At 49.4% G+C, this 15708-nt stretch overlaps 2 protein-coding genes and 1 long non-coding RNA gene across 10 annotated transcripts in view; 1 reads left to right on the top strand and 2 right to left on the bottom strand.

The window, feature by feature from the left end:
- Positions 1-754: 754 nt before the first annotated feature.
- LOC102135496 (chymotrypsin-like elastase family member 2B) lies at positions 755-13017 on the top strand. Of its 2 annotated transcripts, XM_065529657.2 has the most exons (7): positions 755-845; positions 5697-5794; positions 6872-7000; positions 7861-7997; positions 10828-10973; positions 12208-12360; positions 12920-13017. In XM_065529657.2, the coding sequence occupies exons 1-7, from the start codon at positions 792-794 to the stop codon at positions 12935-12937; spliced, it is 735 nt and encodes a 244-aa protein (XP_065385729.1). In that variant the 5' UTR covers positions 755-791; the 3' UTR covers positions 12938-13017. The 2 variants fall into 2 exon arrangements, with proteins under 2 accessions (XP_065385729.1, XP_065385726.1); XM_065529654.2 differs by lacking the exon at positions 12920-13017 and having other exon boundaries at positions 12208-12542.
- Positions 11454-12096, bottom strand: LOC141408813 (uncharacterized). Its single transcript, XR_012425810.1, has 2 exons — positions 11962-12096; positions 11454-11569 (listed from the first exon to the last, which is right to left on the bottom strand). It is a non-coding gene; the product is annotated as an uncharacterized lncRNA (long non-coding RNA).
- Positions 13018-13834: 817 nt separating the features above from the next.
- Positions 13835-15708, bottom strand: part of CASP9 (caspase 9) — a 30440-nt gene continuing 28566 nt past the window's right edge. For all 7 annotated transcript variants that reach the window (XR_012425799.1, XR_012425798.1, XR_012425797.1 and 4 more), the window contains 2 exons: positions 15447-15556; positions 13835-14583 (listed from right to left, as the gene is read on the bottom strand). Coding sequence is in view for 4 of the 7 variants with exons in the window: in XM_074019547.1 (XP_073875648.1) it covers positions 14491-14583; positions 15447-15556 (203 nt within the window). In the remaining 3 variants the exon portion in view is untranslated. The remainder of the gene's footprint in view (positions 14584-15446; positions 15557-15708) is intronic.

Genomic DNA, 15708 nt, shown 5'->3' with positions numbered 1-15708 from the left:
ATAGCGCCACTGCACTCCAGCCTGGGTGACAGGGCAAGACTCTGTCTCAGAAAGAAAAAAAAAAAAAGAAAGAAAACACAACTTCTCTCCTCAGTCTTACCCAGGGAAGAAAAAAAAGAAAGAAAACACAACTCCAAAGACCAACAATTAGTATTTTTCTTCCTTCCCTAACACACAACATAATCTCTTTAAAACAGATGGAACCCATATTCCAATATCTACCCTTGGCCTCTTTTCAAAGTAGTTCTAGGGTGACAGCTGGGACGAAATGGGAAAAAAAAATATTTGGACACAAGCTCTTTTTTCCACTGGGCTTTGAGAAAATCCCCATCTTGTGTGCTCCCAGTGTATCTCTCACTGATAAGTTCGCTCATAAAACCGGGGCCTTATTCAGGGCCACGCTGACAGAACTCCCACGGACACACCATGATTAGGACCCTGCTGCTGTCCGCTTTGGTGGCTGGAGGTAAACCCTGTCACCCAGAGCCACTGCTTTCCCATCCCCTGGTTGGGCTGGAATGGGATCTTCCTGTCCTCCCCTCTGGCCCCCACCCAACCCCTACTGCATTCAGACCTATAATCATAAGAAAACTGGAATGGAGTTTCAAAGAACTAGAGCAAAGAGCAGGATTCTATGACTTCTTGGGATCCTTCTAGAACAAGGGTTTTCTATTTGGGGGTTCAGAATGCAGCAAGTGTAGTTTACATTGTGTGGGTCGCTGCTTCTTGGACTCAAGTCCCTTTCTCTTTTCATAGCCCTCAGTTGTGGGGTCCCCAGTTACCCACCTGGTATGTCTAGGATGTATGGTGGTGAAGAAGCGAGGCCCAACAGCTGGCCCTGGCAGGTGAGTTGACCACACTGTACTTACCCCTGTCCCTGCCGCATTCCCTTTACATCCCCCCTTTGCCCTTTCACCATGGGGTTTACTGTGCTGGCAAAGTGAGCATTGATGGGACTCAGAGAGCAGCACAGGCAACTTCACCAGTAAGATACATTTCCGGCTGGGCGCAGTGGCTCATGCCTGTTATCCCAGCACTTTGGGAGGCCATGGTGGGCAGATCACCTGAAGTCAGGAGTTTGAGACCAGCCCGGGCGACGTGGTGAAACCCTGTCCCTACTAATAATACAAAATTAGCCAAGTGCAGTGGCGCATGCCTGTAATCCCAGCAACTTGGGAGGCTGAGGCAGGAGAAACACTTGAACCCGAGAGGCAGAAGTTATAGTGAGATGAGATTGCACCCCTGCACTCCAGCCTGAATAACAAACAGAGACTCCATCTCAAAAAAAAAAAAAAAGATACATTTCTGTGGCCTTGGCCAACCTTGGGAGTGGAGGGAGAGGTGCCTCCTCCACCTGCAGTAAGGAGCTGTCCCCTCCCCACTGCCTATACACAAATTTACAAGTATAGTCTTACTCTGTTAACCAATCAGAGGCTTGCTTTCAAATGTACCATTATCCTATGAACCATTCAAGACTACCTATGCAAATATTCCTTGCTTTAAGGAACCAATCAGTGCTATTTATGCAGATTAATCTTTACAGGCAAATCAATGTTACCAAGGAAAATGTTTCTTAAGTTGATATAATAATGATATTAAGACTAAACTGCCCAGTTGGGCACAGGCACAAATTACTAAGATGTGTTAATTGTGGGAATTTCAAAAGAATTGTATAAAGTTTACATTGATGCAAACAAATATAGTAAAATCTCATTTATCTGATGTAATTGGGACTGAGTAATTGAAAAGTTGGTCATAAGAAATTATTTTAAATCATATATGCTGTAAACATTTTTAGACTATGTAAACAATTTTTTGAGTTCTTAACTGTCTTTTTCATATAAACCAAGCCCCATAATATCTCATCTGCAAGTCCATTTCTTTAAAGCAGAGCAGTAACTGAGACGTTCACAAAGCAATCTGAGTTATGAGCCCATCCCGACTTTTATGACCTTTCCCCACAATCTTTCCATTTTCTCACAGACACTAATTCAAGAGCAATTTTTTAGGAATCATGGTGATTCAGTCTCTTCCAAGCATTTAACTTTGTTTCACAACTCTCTTTCTGAACTCATATTTCAGAATATTTGGTTACATATTTAATCAAATTTCATTATTGCAAACATAATTGATATAAACTGCTTTAGGAGCAAACCCAGCTGAATCAGGATGAGTTTCTAACTTAAGTAGGAGGAGCAATTAGCAGCCCACTAGCCTTGAGCATTCAGAGTGACCCATGCGGCAGTCACTGTATCTACAGAGGCCAGCATCATTCATCTGCTCCTTAAGAGACTGTCAATGATAGGCCAGGCACGGTGGCTCATGCCTGTAATCCCAGCACTTTGGGAGGCCGAAGTGGGTGGATCACTTGAGGTCAGCAGTTCAAGACCAGCCTGGCCAACATGGGGAAACTCTGTCTCTACTAAAATTACAAAAATTAGCCAGGCATGATTGCAGGCACCTGTAATCCCAGCTACTCGGGAGGCTGAGGCATATATATATATATATGTGTGTGTGTGTATATATATGTGTGTGTGTGTGTGTGTGTGTGTGTGTGTGTGTGTGTGTGTGTATATATTTTTTTTTTTTTTTGGTTAGACAGAGTTTCGCTTTTGTTGCCCAGGCTGGAGTGCAATGGCACAATCTCGGCTCACCGCAACGTCTGCCTCCCAGGTTCAAGCGATTCTCCTACCTCAGTCTCTAGAGAAGCTGGTATTATGGGCATGCGCCACCATGCCCAGCTAATTTTGTATTTTTAGTACAGACAGGGTTTCTCCATGTTGGTCAGGCTGGTCTCAAACTCCTGACCTCAGGTGATCTACCTGCCTTGGTCTCCCAAAGTGCTGGGATTATAGGTGTGAACCACCACGCCCGGCCAACAGGAATAATATTTTAATGCAATTTTCTTTTTTGGGGGGGTGTGGGGGAGATGCAGTGTCTTACTCTGTCACCCAGGCTGGAGTGCAGTGGCACAATCTCGGCTAACTGCAACCTCCACCTTTCAGGTTCAAGCGATTCTCCTGCCTCAGCCTCCTGAGTACCTGGGATTAGAGATGTATGCCACCACATCAGCTGATTTTTTTTGTATTTTAGTAGAGATAGGGTTTCACCATGTTGGCCAGGCTGGTCTCAAACTCCTGACCTAAGGTGATCCACCTGCCTCGGCCTCCCAAAGTGCTGGAATTACAGGTGTGAGCCACGGCACCAGCCAACTATTGTAATTACAGTATTAATCACTCTGAGAGCCCTGCACAGTGGCTTATGTTCCGCATTTCCAGAGAAGGCAACTGGGACTTGGAAAGGTTACAGAATTGCCCAAAGGCACTGAGTTAGCCTGGGGGGAATGAGGATTCAAATTTGGTTCAGTGCATGTTCTTTTAGCTACACTTTGCTGGCCACAAACAATACGTATTACATGGACTAAATTTCACATCTGTAGGATGGTTTCTGCACATTTTTAAATTGGGGTGGGGGAGTAGATACTTTTAAGTATCTTTTTTCCCTTGGTCCAATTTTAAACATCTTTTTTAAAGCCAGTTCATCTAACGCCCCTTAATGTCACAAAAATGAGAAATGCCCAGTGGCTAATTAAAAACAAGGATGTGGCTGGGCACAGTGGTTCACGCATGTAATCCCAACACTTTGGGAGGCTGAGGCAGGTGGATCACCTGAAGTCAGGAGTTGGAGATCAGCCTGGCCAACATGGTGAAACCGCAACTCTATTAAAAGTACAAAAACCAGCGGGGCATGGTGGCAGGCACCCATAATCCCAGCTAGTGGGGAGGCTGAGGCAGGAGAATGGCTTGAATCTGGGAGGCAGAGGTTGCAGTGAGCCGAGATTGTGCCAGTGCGCTCCAGCCTGGGCAACAGAGGGAGACTCCATCTCAAAAAATAAAATAAAATAAAGTAGAAGAGACAATAAACAACTGAAAGGGTAAACTAATAACACACCAGAAAACGAAAGATACTATGAAGAGTAAAGCAGAGCCAGGGGAAAGAGACAAGGCTGTCTGTGTGTGCACATGTACATGAGTGTGCATGTCTGTGTATGTGCACACTGCTTGGAACAGCATGGTCATAGAAGACCTCATGGAGAAGGTAATCTTGAGCAGAGACCTACAGGAAGTGAAGGAAAGAGCTACACCGATATTTGCGAGAAGATTCCAGGCAGGAGGAAGAGCGAGTGCAAAGGCCCTGAGGCAGAAGTGGGTTTGGTGTATTTGCGGAACTGCATGGAAGTCAGTGTGGCTGGAGGAGAGAAGAGTGGGAGCCTACAGGGTCAGAGAAGCCACAGAGGGCCTAGTAGGTCATCAGATAGTTTTAACTTTTGCAAACCATAAAGGGGGAGAAAATGTGGGTGGGAGTGGGGAGAAGAGACTAGAGACCAGAGTAATCATCAAGAAGAGAGGATGATTGGGACATGCAGTTGAGGTAGTGACCAAGGGGTAGCAACCATTCCACAAATTCTCAAGGTAGAGCTGACAGGACGTCCCCTGTGGAGATGGCCTCACTCTGTCACCCAGGCTGAGCACAGTGCAATGGCAGCTCACTGCAACCTAGACTTCCCAGGATCAAGCAATCCTCCCATCTCAGCCTCCTGAGTAGCTGGAACTACAGGCATGCACCACCACACCCAGTGGCTAATTTTGGGGTATTTTTCTGTAGAGACAGTGTATTAATCCGTTCTCACACTGCTAATAAAGACATACCTGAGACTGAGTAATTTATAAAGGAAAGAGATTTAACTGACTCACAGCTCAGCATGGTTGGGGAGGCCTCAGGAAACTTACAATCATGGCAGAAGGGGAAGGAAACACATCCTTCTTCACATGGTGGTAGCAGGGAGCAGTGCTGAGCAAAAGGGGGAAAGGCCCATTATAAAACCATCAGATCATGGCCGGGCACGGTGGCTCATGCCTGTAATCCCAGCACTTTGGGAGGCCGAGGTGGGCAGATCACAAGGTCAGGAGATGGAGAACACGGTGAAACCCCATCTCTACTAAAAATACAAAAAATTAACCGGGTGCGGTGTTGGGCACCTGTAGTCCCAGCTACTCAGGAGGCTGAGGGAGGAGAATGGCGTGAACCCAGGAGGTGGAGCTTGCAGTGAGCTGAGATCGCACCACTGCACTCCAGCCTGGGCGACAGAGCGAGACTCCGTCTCAAATACATACATACATACATACATACATACATAAAACCATCAGATCTTGTGAGAACTCACTCACTATCACGAAAACAGCATGAGGACAGCATGGGGGTAACCACACTCATGATTCAATTACCTCTCACCAGGCCCCTCCCCCGACCTATGGGGATTATGGGAGCTACAATTCAGGATGAGATTTGGGTGGGGACAGAGCCAAACCTTATCAGATGGGGTTTCACCACGTTGCCCAGGCTGGTCTCAAACTCCTGGGCTCAACGCAACCTCCTGCCTTGGCCTCCCAAAGTGTTGGGATTATAGTCATAAGCCACCATGCCTGGCCTGAGTTTTTTTTACTATAGATTGCATTAACATGTTTTTTTATCTTGACGTCTGAGGTTTTGGGTGCCTCCTTAAGTTGTGCACCTGAGGTGAGTGCCTCACTCCCCCTTACCCTTGTCCCAGCCCTGTTCTTGGGAAACTGGAGTGCAGGGAGACCGTGCCCTTTCAAACCCAGCCACAGCCACAGAGCTCCTGTGCTTCTCCCCAGGTCTCCCTGCAGTATAGCTCCAATGGCCAGTGGTACCACACCTGTGGAGGGTCCCTGATAGCCAACAACTGGGTCCTGACGGCCGCCCACTGCATCAGGTAACTGCCATTCCCTGGGCGCTTGGCCTGCTCACCAGCCGGTGCTCATTTCTGAGCTGGGGGCTCAAATGGCCTGCACTATGCTACATAAAGGAATCTTGCAAATAACCACTAGCCTGGCTGAGACACAAGCTGTAGTCAATCAATGGTTCAGTGTGTTGGTCCACCCATGGGTCATTTCATGGCATGAATGGAGTGTCCCGTGCCAGGCAGGCACTGAGGGAGGATAAAAAGGAGGGGAAGGCCTTTTCTCTGCCCTCTTGGGGAAACGACATGTGACCTCTGGATCTGGAATTGGGTTCCCTTGAACAACTTAACTGACTTCTCAAAGTTTCAATACCATCACCTGCAGAAAATGGAGTAACAGAATTTAGTGTGGATTCAGTAATTGATTTGCTAAAGTGCCTGGCACTTTATTAAGTGCTCAATGAAAGCTAATTCTGAGTTGCAGACAAATTATAAAGGCCCACAAGGTTCTGCAGTGTTACTCACTTACCCTCTTCTTTGTCTGTGACCTCTGCTCATCACAGCTGGAACTCACCGGAGTTTCTGGTGGGTCAGTGTGACTCCCTACAAGGAGTGATCCCTTCTCCCACCTAATTTATAATAAGCTCTGTGAAATGATGGGGAAACTAATAGATGCCTACAGTCAGGAGTCCTGGCTTCTAGTTCTGGTTTCTCACTAACGGTGGGACTCTGGGCCAGTTACACCTGTCTGGGCCTCAGTTTCCCCATCTGAAAATGAAAGGTTGAAAATTTCCTTGAGGCCAAATGACTCCTGTTTTCTCTGTGTTCATCTCATTCCCTCCATAATACTATAGAGTCTGTGTTATTACAACATTTATTTTATATTGTAGTTTATAGTTAGTATAGTAACAATTATTATATGATCATAGTTCTTATGTTATATACTTTAGGCTCTATTATAACTAACTGATTGTCCCAGGGGAGGAAAGATCCCCAAGCCCAAGCCCCAACTAGTGGCTCATGCAGCAGCCAGTTACTAGGGTCTATCCCAACACTGTCCAAGGTCAGGCCTCTGGAGGTGACCCTCTCCCTACGCCCCCTTTCTCCCAGCTCCTCCAGGACCTACCGCGTGGTGCTGGGACAGCACAACCTCTACACTGCAGAGTCCGGCTCGCTGGCCGTCAGTGTCTCTAAGACTGTGGTGCACCAGGACTGGAACTCCGACCAGGTCTCCAAAGGGTTCGTTTCTGTCTGGGTGCACTTGAGGGTGAGGTTGTCAGGGAACAGATGGGGGTCTCACAGAGGCAAGGGTCTCAACCCCACCACACTCACTCTGCTTTTTCTATAGGGAAGAGAAAGGAACTCTGGCCTCTTAGAGGTGGAACCAGCTCCAAAGCTGTCTGGGGTGGGGATGTGACCTGGGGAGGGAGAAGCAAAGACTGCTAGAGTGACCTGGGTTTGCTGCCAATTAAGCCTGCAGGGCCCCTGTCCACTGAGCGTGTATCTACTTCATGCCAAGTCCTGGGGACACAGGGACAGTGCTGTCAACCCTGTGACTGTCCCCGGAGTAGGACACAACCTCTCCTGCCTTGCCCCTTTCAACAAGGCCCTCTGCATTTTCTTTCTTTGTGTGTGTGTGTGTGTGTGTGTGTGTGTGAGAGTCAGAGTCTCGCTCTGTCGCAGAGACTGAAGCGCAGTGGCGCGATCTCGGCTCATTGCAAGCTCTGCCTCCTGGGTTCATGCCATTCTCCTGCCTCAGCCTCCTGAGTAGCTGGGACTACAGGTGCCCGCCACCACCATGCCCAGCTAATTTTTTGTATTTTCAGTAGAGATGGGGTTTCACTGTGTTAGCCAGGATGGTCTCGATCTGCTGACCCCGTGATCTGCTTGCCTCAGTCTCCCAAAGTGCTGGGATTACAGGCATCAGCCACCGTGCGAGGCCGCCCGTCTGCATTTTCAAACATGCCCTGGGGCCCTGCCACTCAGAGCAACCTGGGGTAACGTACAGGGAACGATGACAAGGTCTCAGAGCCCTCCAAAGCCCTACAGGGCAGGAAAAGTCAACCCTGTCCTCATGCTCTGCCTCTGCACTGACCCAGGTACGACATTGCCCTGCTCAAACTGGCTAACCCCGTCTCCCTCACCGACAAGATCCAGCTGGCCTGCCTCCCTCCTGCCGGCACCATTCTACCCAACAACTACCCCTGCTACGTCACGGGCTGGGGAAATCTGCAGAGTAAGTGGGAGCCAGGAGCCCCCAGGCCTGGGAGGGAAGGGAGGTGATGTCACCCCTGTCTGGCCAGGGCCTCTCACCTGTCATCCCAGGGTGTGTGGCTGCCTGGGAGAGACGGGATGGCATAGGCTGATGCCTGCCTGGGTTCAAATGTCAGCTCTCCCACTTCATGACTGTGACACCTTGGGCACATTACTAGGTCTCTCCATGTAGCACTTTTATCATATGTAAAATGTAAATAATTGGCTGGGCGCCATGGCTCACGCCTGTAATCCTAGCACTTTGGGAGACCAAGGCGAGTGGATGACTTGAGGTCAGGAGTTTGAGAGCAGCCTGGCCAACATGGTGAAACCCCATCTCTACTAAAAATATAAAAAACTCACCAGGTGTGGTGGTGTGCACCTGTAGTCCCAGCTACTTGGGAGCCTGAGGCACGAGAATCGTTTGAACCTGGGAGGCGGAGGGTGCAGTAAGCCAAGATTGCGCCACTGCACTCCAGCCTGGGGGACAGAGCGAGACTCCATCTAAAAAAAAAAAGCATAATAATAGCAGCTACATCACAGAGTTGTTAAGAGGATTAAAGGAGATAATCCACAGGAAGCCTGGAGACCAGTGCCTGGCATGTGGGAGGTGCTGTGTGTTAGTTGTTGTCACTGTCCCTATGATGGAAAGAAAGTTGCAGAGATCATGTGACATCTTCTGTGTGGCCCAAGGCTAGAGTTCAGAACGGCATTTCCTCTGTGACCTGAGGCCTCTGGAGTTCCACAAAGGCCCCTGGAGCCCTCATCAGACCCTCCGTGCCCCATGGCAAAAGCTGTCCCCTGTGCCATTCGGTCTTGCTGCTCAGAACCTGGCTGAGGGCGGGTCTCCTTTGACATAGACTCCAGGGGTTAGAGATCCAATGACTGTAGCCACCAAGAGGAACAGAGTTCCCGCCCCTCGCTTGTGAAATCACCAGAGGTTTGGAAGATTCTAGGAAGGGATGAGTGATAATGACCTTATGACCATAATGACATTATGAGTGATAATGACATTATGACATTTCTCCCTAATGACATAAACGCATAAGTATAATGACATGTTTTTCCAGGGGTACATACACATACATACCCTCGAATAAATCCCCATTGCCCTCTTGACTGGCTTACCTGTAAACACAAGGACACATGAAATCCTGCGGTGAGCGGTGGTAGAAGAGGCATTTCATGCTTATTAAGATAGAAGCACAACCACCTGTTCATTTCTCCAGACAACCCTGGGGCAGATACAGTTCATCTGAGACATTGAGAGCAGGGAGGCATCCAAATGCTTGGCTTTTAGGCCCAGCTCTGTCGGTCATGGTGAAACCTTGGGCAAGCCACTTCTGAACCTCAGTCTCCTCATCTGTAAAATGGAAACACGGTTGGTGAAGACCAAAAGAGGTGAAAGGTGAAAATGCATCAGACATTGCAAAATGTTATACAAGTGTTAATTACTTATAAATTAGAGTGATATTAAGCAAAAACCTTTTTTTTTTTTTTTTTTTTTTTTGAGACAGAGCCTTGTTCTGTCACCCAGGCTGGAGTGCAGTGTGCAATCTCGGCTCACTGCAACCTTTGCCTCCCACAGATTCAACCGATTCTCCTGCCTCAGCCTCCTGAGTAGCTGGGATTACAGACACCATGCCCAGCTAATTTCTATATTTTACTAGAGATGAGGTTTCATCATGTTGGCCAGGCTGGTCTCAAACTCCTGACCTCAAGTGATCCACCTGCCTTGGCCTCCTAAACTGCTAGGATTACAGGGTGAACTACCATGCCCGGCTAATGCCTAACTTCCCTTGGCTTCAATCGCAAGTGAAAAATTATGTTAATATCATCCTTGCCACTCATAGCAGTAGTAACAGTAATGGAGGTGATGGTGGCTGTGTCGTTGGGGGCCATTATGAAAGCCCTCTCTTCACCACACCAGCATATTTTTCCCAAGGAGGGGGCTCTAACTGCCAGGAGGCTCACTTTCTTATTTCAGGTAAGTGACAGAAAACCAGGGAACTAGCTCAGCAAAAAAAATAAGGGAAATTGTTTTAAGAATTTAAAAGTTTCAACCCGGCCGGGCGCAGTGGCTCAAGCCTGTAATCTCAGCACTTTGGGAGGCCGAGACGGGCGGATCACGAGGTCAGGAGATCGAGACCATCCTGGCTAACCCAGTGAAACCCCGTCTCTACTAAAAAATACAAAAAACTAGCCGGGTGAGGTGGCGGGCGCCTGTAGTCCCAGCTACTCGGGAGGCTGAGGCAGGAGAACGGTGTGAACCCGGGAGGCGGAGCTTGCAGTGAGCTGAGATCTGGCCACTGTACTCCAGCCTGGGCGACAGAGTGAAACTCCGTCTCAAAAAAAAAAAAAAAAGTTTCAACCCAAGGGCAGAGATACAGCCAGTCATCAGGAACAGGCTAGAATCAGGGGTTGGAAGCCCGTAAGAAACTCAGGAAACACTCAGTTAGAAATTTCTTTCTTTGTGGGTCTACTTCATTCTTCTGCACACAGAAGAAAATGTCAGCCTTTGACAAGGACTTCCCAGATTTGCCTCCTTCACAACCAGAATCTCTCCATCCCCATCTCAAAATCCCAGGGGAGGGAGCTGATTGGCTTAGCTTGAGTCAGGTGTTCACTGCTGAACCAATCACCAGTGGCCAGCACACTAACCAATCAACTGTGAAGAAACAGTATAGACAAACATGGCTGTTCCCCTGTTGCAATGGATGGAAGACAGTAACGGGAAACCCAGTAGGGGTCTGCCACTTCCTTTTTCTCAGGAGTCCCTACGTCCCTAATGCCTTCTCTCTGGTCTCATTCAGCCAACAGGGCTGTCCCTGATGACCTGCAGCAGGGCCGGTTGCTGGTTGTGGACTATGCCACCTGCTCCAGCCCCCGCTCTTGGGGCAGCACCGTGAAGACCAATATGATCTGCGCTGGGGGTGATGGCGTGATATGTACCTGCAATGTGAGTGCCAATAATCAGGGGCCCCGCTCCATGACAAAATGTGGCTGGGGATGGGAAGAGGCTATGGAAAACCATCCCTTGATAGGTCCATCCTCCCACCTCCTGGCAGAAGCACCCGGAAATGGTACCAGATGTATCAGAACTTGACCTTTGGCCAGGCACGGTGGCTCACGCCTATAATCCCAGCATTTTGGGAGGCCGAGGCAGGCAGATCACTTGAGGTCAGCAGTTTGAGACCAGCCTGGCCAACATGGTGAAACCCTGTCTCTACTAAAAATAAAAATTAGCCAGGCATGGTGGCACGTACCTGTAGTCACAGCTACAATGGGAGGCTGAGGCAGGAGAATCACTTGAACCCAGAAGGCAGAGGTTGCAGCGAGCTGAGATGGTGCCACTGCACTCCAGCCTGGTTGACAGAGCGAAAACTCAAAAAAAAAAAAAAAAAAACCTGACCTTTTTTCTTCTTAGTTCTTGTTCTTGTTTGTTCTTGTTTTGAGATTCTCCTTGTCGCGTCTACCCCTCTCACTGCTGGGAAGTCCTTCCCTGGGTCTCATCAAGGTCTCTCATGACTGTCATTCCGTATCCTTTCCTCTATGCTGGAAGGGAGCCAAAGGAAAGTATTCCCTGGGTTGAATTACTCTCATCCATGGTGCAGTGTGTCCCCTCCAGGTAGCTGCCATGGAAACCTTCCTGGAGACAGTGTCTTAACCACCAGGAATTGCTCTGTGTTGGACTTAGCAGTGAAGTGGGGATGCAGTAGGAAGGAGATCCACACGCCCTTCAGATCACACTGTGCCCTACACACTCTGCCCACACAGACCACCCCATGCATGGGAAGACGGAGCCAGTGGGGAAGAGCCTGGCAGCTGAACTCTGGGATGTGGCCTCAGCTCCTTTACAAACTGCCTGTGCAACCTTGGGCAAGTCCCAAACTCTCAACACTCCAGTTTCTTCTCTCCAGTGGCCTGGGGAGACTATGAATATTTACCTCATAGGATTTTGTGAGGATTAATGAGATAAGGCATAGAACATGCTTAGCTCAGCTATGGCCACACAGGAAGAGTAAGTGTTGGCTCTTGTTGGAATTATGGTACCATCTTGGGCTATGACCACAAGGGCTGCCTTCAGAGGACAGTGACCTGCAGCAGAACAATAGAAATGCATTAAGAACAATGGTTCCAAAGGGCAGCCCCTTCCTCTCCCTTTACCCTTCTATAACTCTGGCCTTCCTCAGGGAGACTCTGGCGGGCCGCTGAACTGTCAGGCAGCTGACGGCCGGTGGGAGGTGCATGGCATCGGCAGCCTCACGTCCATCCTTGGCTGCAACTACTACTACATGCCCTCCATCTTCACACGGGTCTCCAACTATAATGACTGGATCAATTCGGTAAGAACCAGACCAGCCCTGAGCCCCAGGGCACTGCCCTGCTTACCTGGCCTCGGAGTGCCATGCCCACCTGGCGACTGAGAACCCCCTCCTTCCTCTTGAGAGCTAGATGGGAACCCCTTGGAGAAGGCTGCAGACCTTGGCAACTGCTGGGCCCCCCATGGGTCCCCAAAATTTCTGTGTGGGTAAAGCTGAGTGAAAAGGAACATAGAGGGTGGCCTTGTCCAAAGAGGTTGAACACTGCTCAGGCATGTTAAGAGTGAGTTCCATGGTTGGGCGCTGTGGCTCAGGCCTGTAATCCCAGCACTTTGGGAGGCCGAGGCGGGCAGATCACGAGGTCAGGAGATTGAGACCATCATGGCTAACACGGTGAAACCCCGTCTCTACTAAAAATACAAAAAAAAGAAAAATAGCTGGGCATGGTGGTGGGTGCCTGTAGTCCCAGCTACTTGGGAGGCTGAGGCAGGAGAATGGCATGAACCCAGGAGGAGAGACAGGAACCTGCCATGCACAGCTCTGCGGTTAGGTAAACCTGACGATTTTGTTGTGTGTCCTGCAGGTGATTGCAAATAACTAACCAAAAGAAGTCCCCGGGACTGTTTCCGACTTGGAAAGGTCACAGAAGGAAAATAATATATAAAGTGACAACTATACAAATCACATCTTGATGAGGGTTTTATTATTATTTATTTAGCAATCCATCCTAACATCCAGGGCCCTAAAAACCAGAAATAGGTCAGGCTCAATGGCTCAAGCCTGTAACCCCCGCACTTTGCTGATCGCTTGAGTCCAGGAGTTCAAGACCAGCCTGAGTAACATGGCGTAACTCTGTCGCTACTAAAAATACAAAAATTAACTGGGAGAGGTAGTGCACACCTGTAGTCCCAGCTACTTAGGAGGCTAAGGTGGGAGGATCGCTTGAGCCCAGGAGGTCAAGACTGCAGGAAGCCAAGATCATATCATTGCACTCCAGCCTGTGTGACAGAGTAAGACCCGTTCTCCAAAAAAAAAAAAAAAAAGCCCAAAAAACAACAAATAGGCTGGCATAAGGACAGCTTAAAAGACCTCAGAGTGGAGCAGCCCAACGTGTCACTATTGCACAGCACATCCACACTGCAGTCTGGGGGTGCTTCATGGGCCCCTCCCTATAATTATCTCTGGATAATGGTGTTCCCTTGGACAAGAGACCTAACCTCCCTGAGCACAGGGTTCTCACCCTTGTTCCCTTGTTGCCTTCCTGGGATGGAATAGGGATCAAGTGAAATGAGACATGAAGAAATGGGGCTGGGTGAGGTGGTGCAGCCTGTAGTTACAGCTACTTGGGAGGGTCACCGCAGCCCAGGAGTTTGAGACCAGCCTGGGCAACATAGTGAGAGCCTAGAAAAACATGGGAAAATGTTTTGAAAAAAGCAAAAGTCTCTTTTGCAAGGAAGAACAAAGAGTTGGAGCAAAATGAGGGAAGAAATAGGCAAAAGAGAGTCCATATTTGCCCTTTATTTTTTAAGATTAATGCAATGTAGGAAAAATTAACAATTTTTAAAACTTCACTTAGAATTCACAGATTACAGCTGTTCAGGCTCTAGTAGGCCCCAGCTTGCTGATCTATGAGAGATACTGGTTTGTGTGTAGCCAAAAATCCCTACAGACCAGTGGTTGTCAGGTGAGTAAAGTTTTATACCCCAGGACATATTTGGCAACACCTGAGAACATTTTTGTTTGGCACCACTCAGGGAGACGTGTCACTGGCACTGAGGCGAGGGACAGTGCTGAACATCCAGGACAGCCTCACAGCAAAGGGTGACCTGACCCCACAGGTCAGTAGTACAGAGGTTAATCCCTGCCCTAGAGAGAACACAGGGATCACGGGACAGTCACTAGCCCTGGACCAGCCACTGCTCAAGAGGCCACACGCAATCCATGGCATTCATCTGTCCCTCTTCCTCCACTGTTCAGCACTTGTCGCCGATCTGGAAGCTGCTAAGAGCCTGACTGTCACTGGCAGAGAAAGAGCAGACCCTGTGCCGGCTGCAAAGTCCTTGAGTTGCAGGAAAGTCCAGGTCTCAGCCACTTTCAGGCCTGGGGCAGGAAGGCTTTGGGGTGCAAGATAAGGCAGGGTGAGGGGCCCTGGCCTTATGATGTTTTAAAGAAAAGCTTTTTCCGGAGGAAATTAAAGCAACCAGGCATCTGTTTATAAATCCCTTTCACCGAAACAGCATCAGCGACCTGTAAGACATGACCATGGAGAGCTCTGTGAGTTCAGTTCTCTGGACTGAAGGAACAATTCAAGAGGGGCTGGGGGGAATGTCCACTCAACCGACACCTTAAAAACAGCTCAAACTGCAGCCTCTTTGAGCAGGAGGGCTTAAAGAACACGCACCTCAACATTACCTTTAAAAAACTCAAAATTCAAAATTTCCAAACTCATAAAGTTCAAATCAGACTGAAATATTTGCAAGGAGCAAGGAGTGGCCTCAGCCCCGCGGCCCCTTCTCACGCAGGAACACCTGAGCAGAGCAGCAGGGGCCCACACGCGCTGCTTCCCCAAGGCAGCCACAGGTCTACGGGACCCTCAGAGGAAGCAACCGTTCTGAGTGGGGTTTCCTTGGAGTAGGACTGGGCCTCTCAGGCCACCCTCAGGCCACCCTTTCCTATCTGTTTCCTCACTGGGGCCTCCTGAGAAGGAGATGTACGAGGAGGGGTTCATAATTCTTGAGGGTCAAGAGTAGAAGACTGCGTGATGGCCGCAGGGTATAGGCAGGGGCCCATGACCCGCCTTCGGGATCTGGACAGAGCCATCCCGCGCTGGCACCGAGGACCAGCTCCATCAGTGGAAGAGCAGGAGGTGTCAACCTGGGGACCTTGGAGGAGACAGGGAAGGCAACTCTTTGAATAAAGGGCAAATGTCACCACAGGCAGGAATGCCTCTCATAGAGACACAAAAGTACTGACTCCAAGGCTCAGAGGAGTCTACTACCTTTTACCCTTGGTTTGGGCCTGCCCTGCTCACCCCCCAATCCCCAGCCCCAGGAGAACACGCTGCCCCCCAGCAGTCTCCCCTCTCCTTTGCAGAGGAAGGCAGCACTCACCCTGAGCAGGAGGGACTGCAGGTCTTCAGAGTGAGCCCACTGCTCAAAGATGTTGTCCAGGGTCTCAATGTACCAGGAGCCACTCTTGGGGTCCCTCAAGGAGACAAAACCTTTGGAGGGAGGAGGACTGAACACTGCTGGAGAGCCACCCCCGCGCCCCTGCCCCCCCGCCCAGCCACGTACACAGGCTCGGGCGCCCTGCAGATCTTGACTCACGCATGCATCCAGCAGGAGCAGCCTGGCCCCTGAGGCTCTGCCCTAA

This window comes from Macaca fascicularis, chromosome 1, assembly GCF_037993035.2.
Source record: "Macaca fascicularis isolate 582-1 chromosome 1, T2T-MFA8v1.1".
NCBI lineage: Eukaryota > Metazoa > Chordata > Mammalia > Primates > Cercopithecidae > Macaca > Macaca fascicularis.
This window is presented reverse-complemented; position numbering and strand designations above follow the sequence as displayed.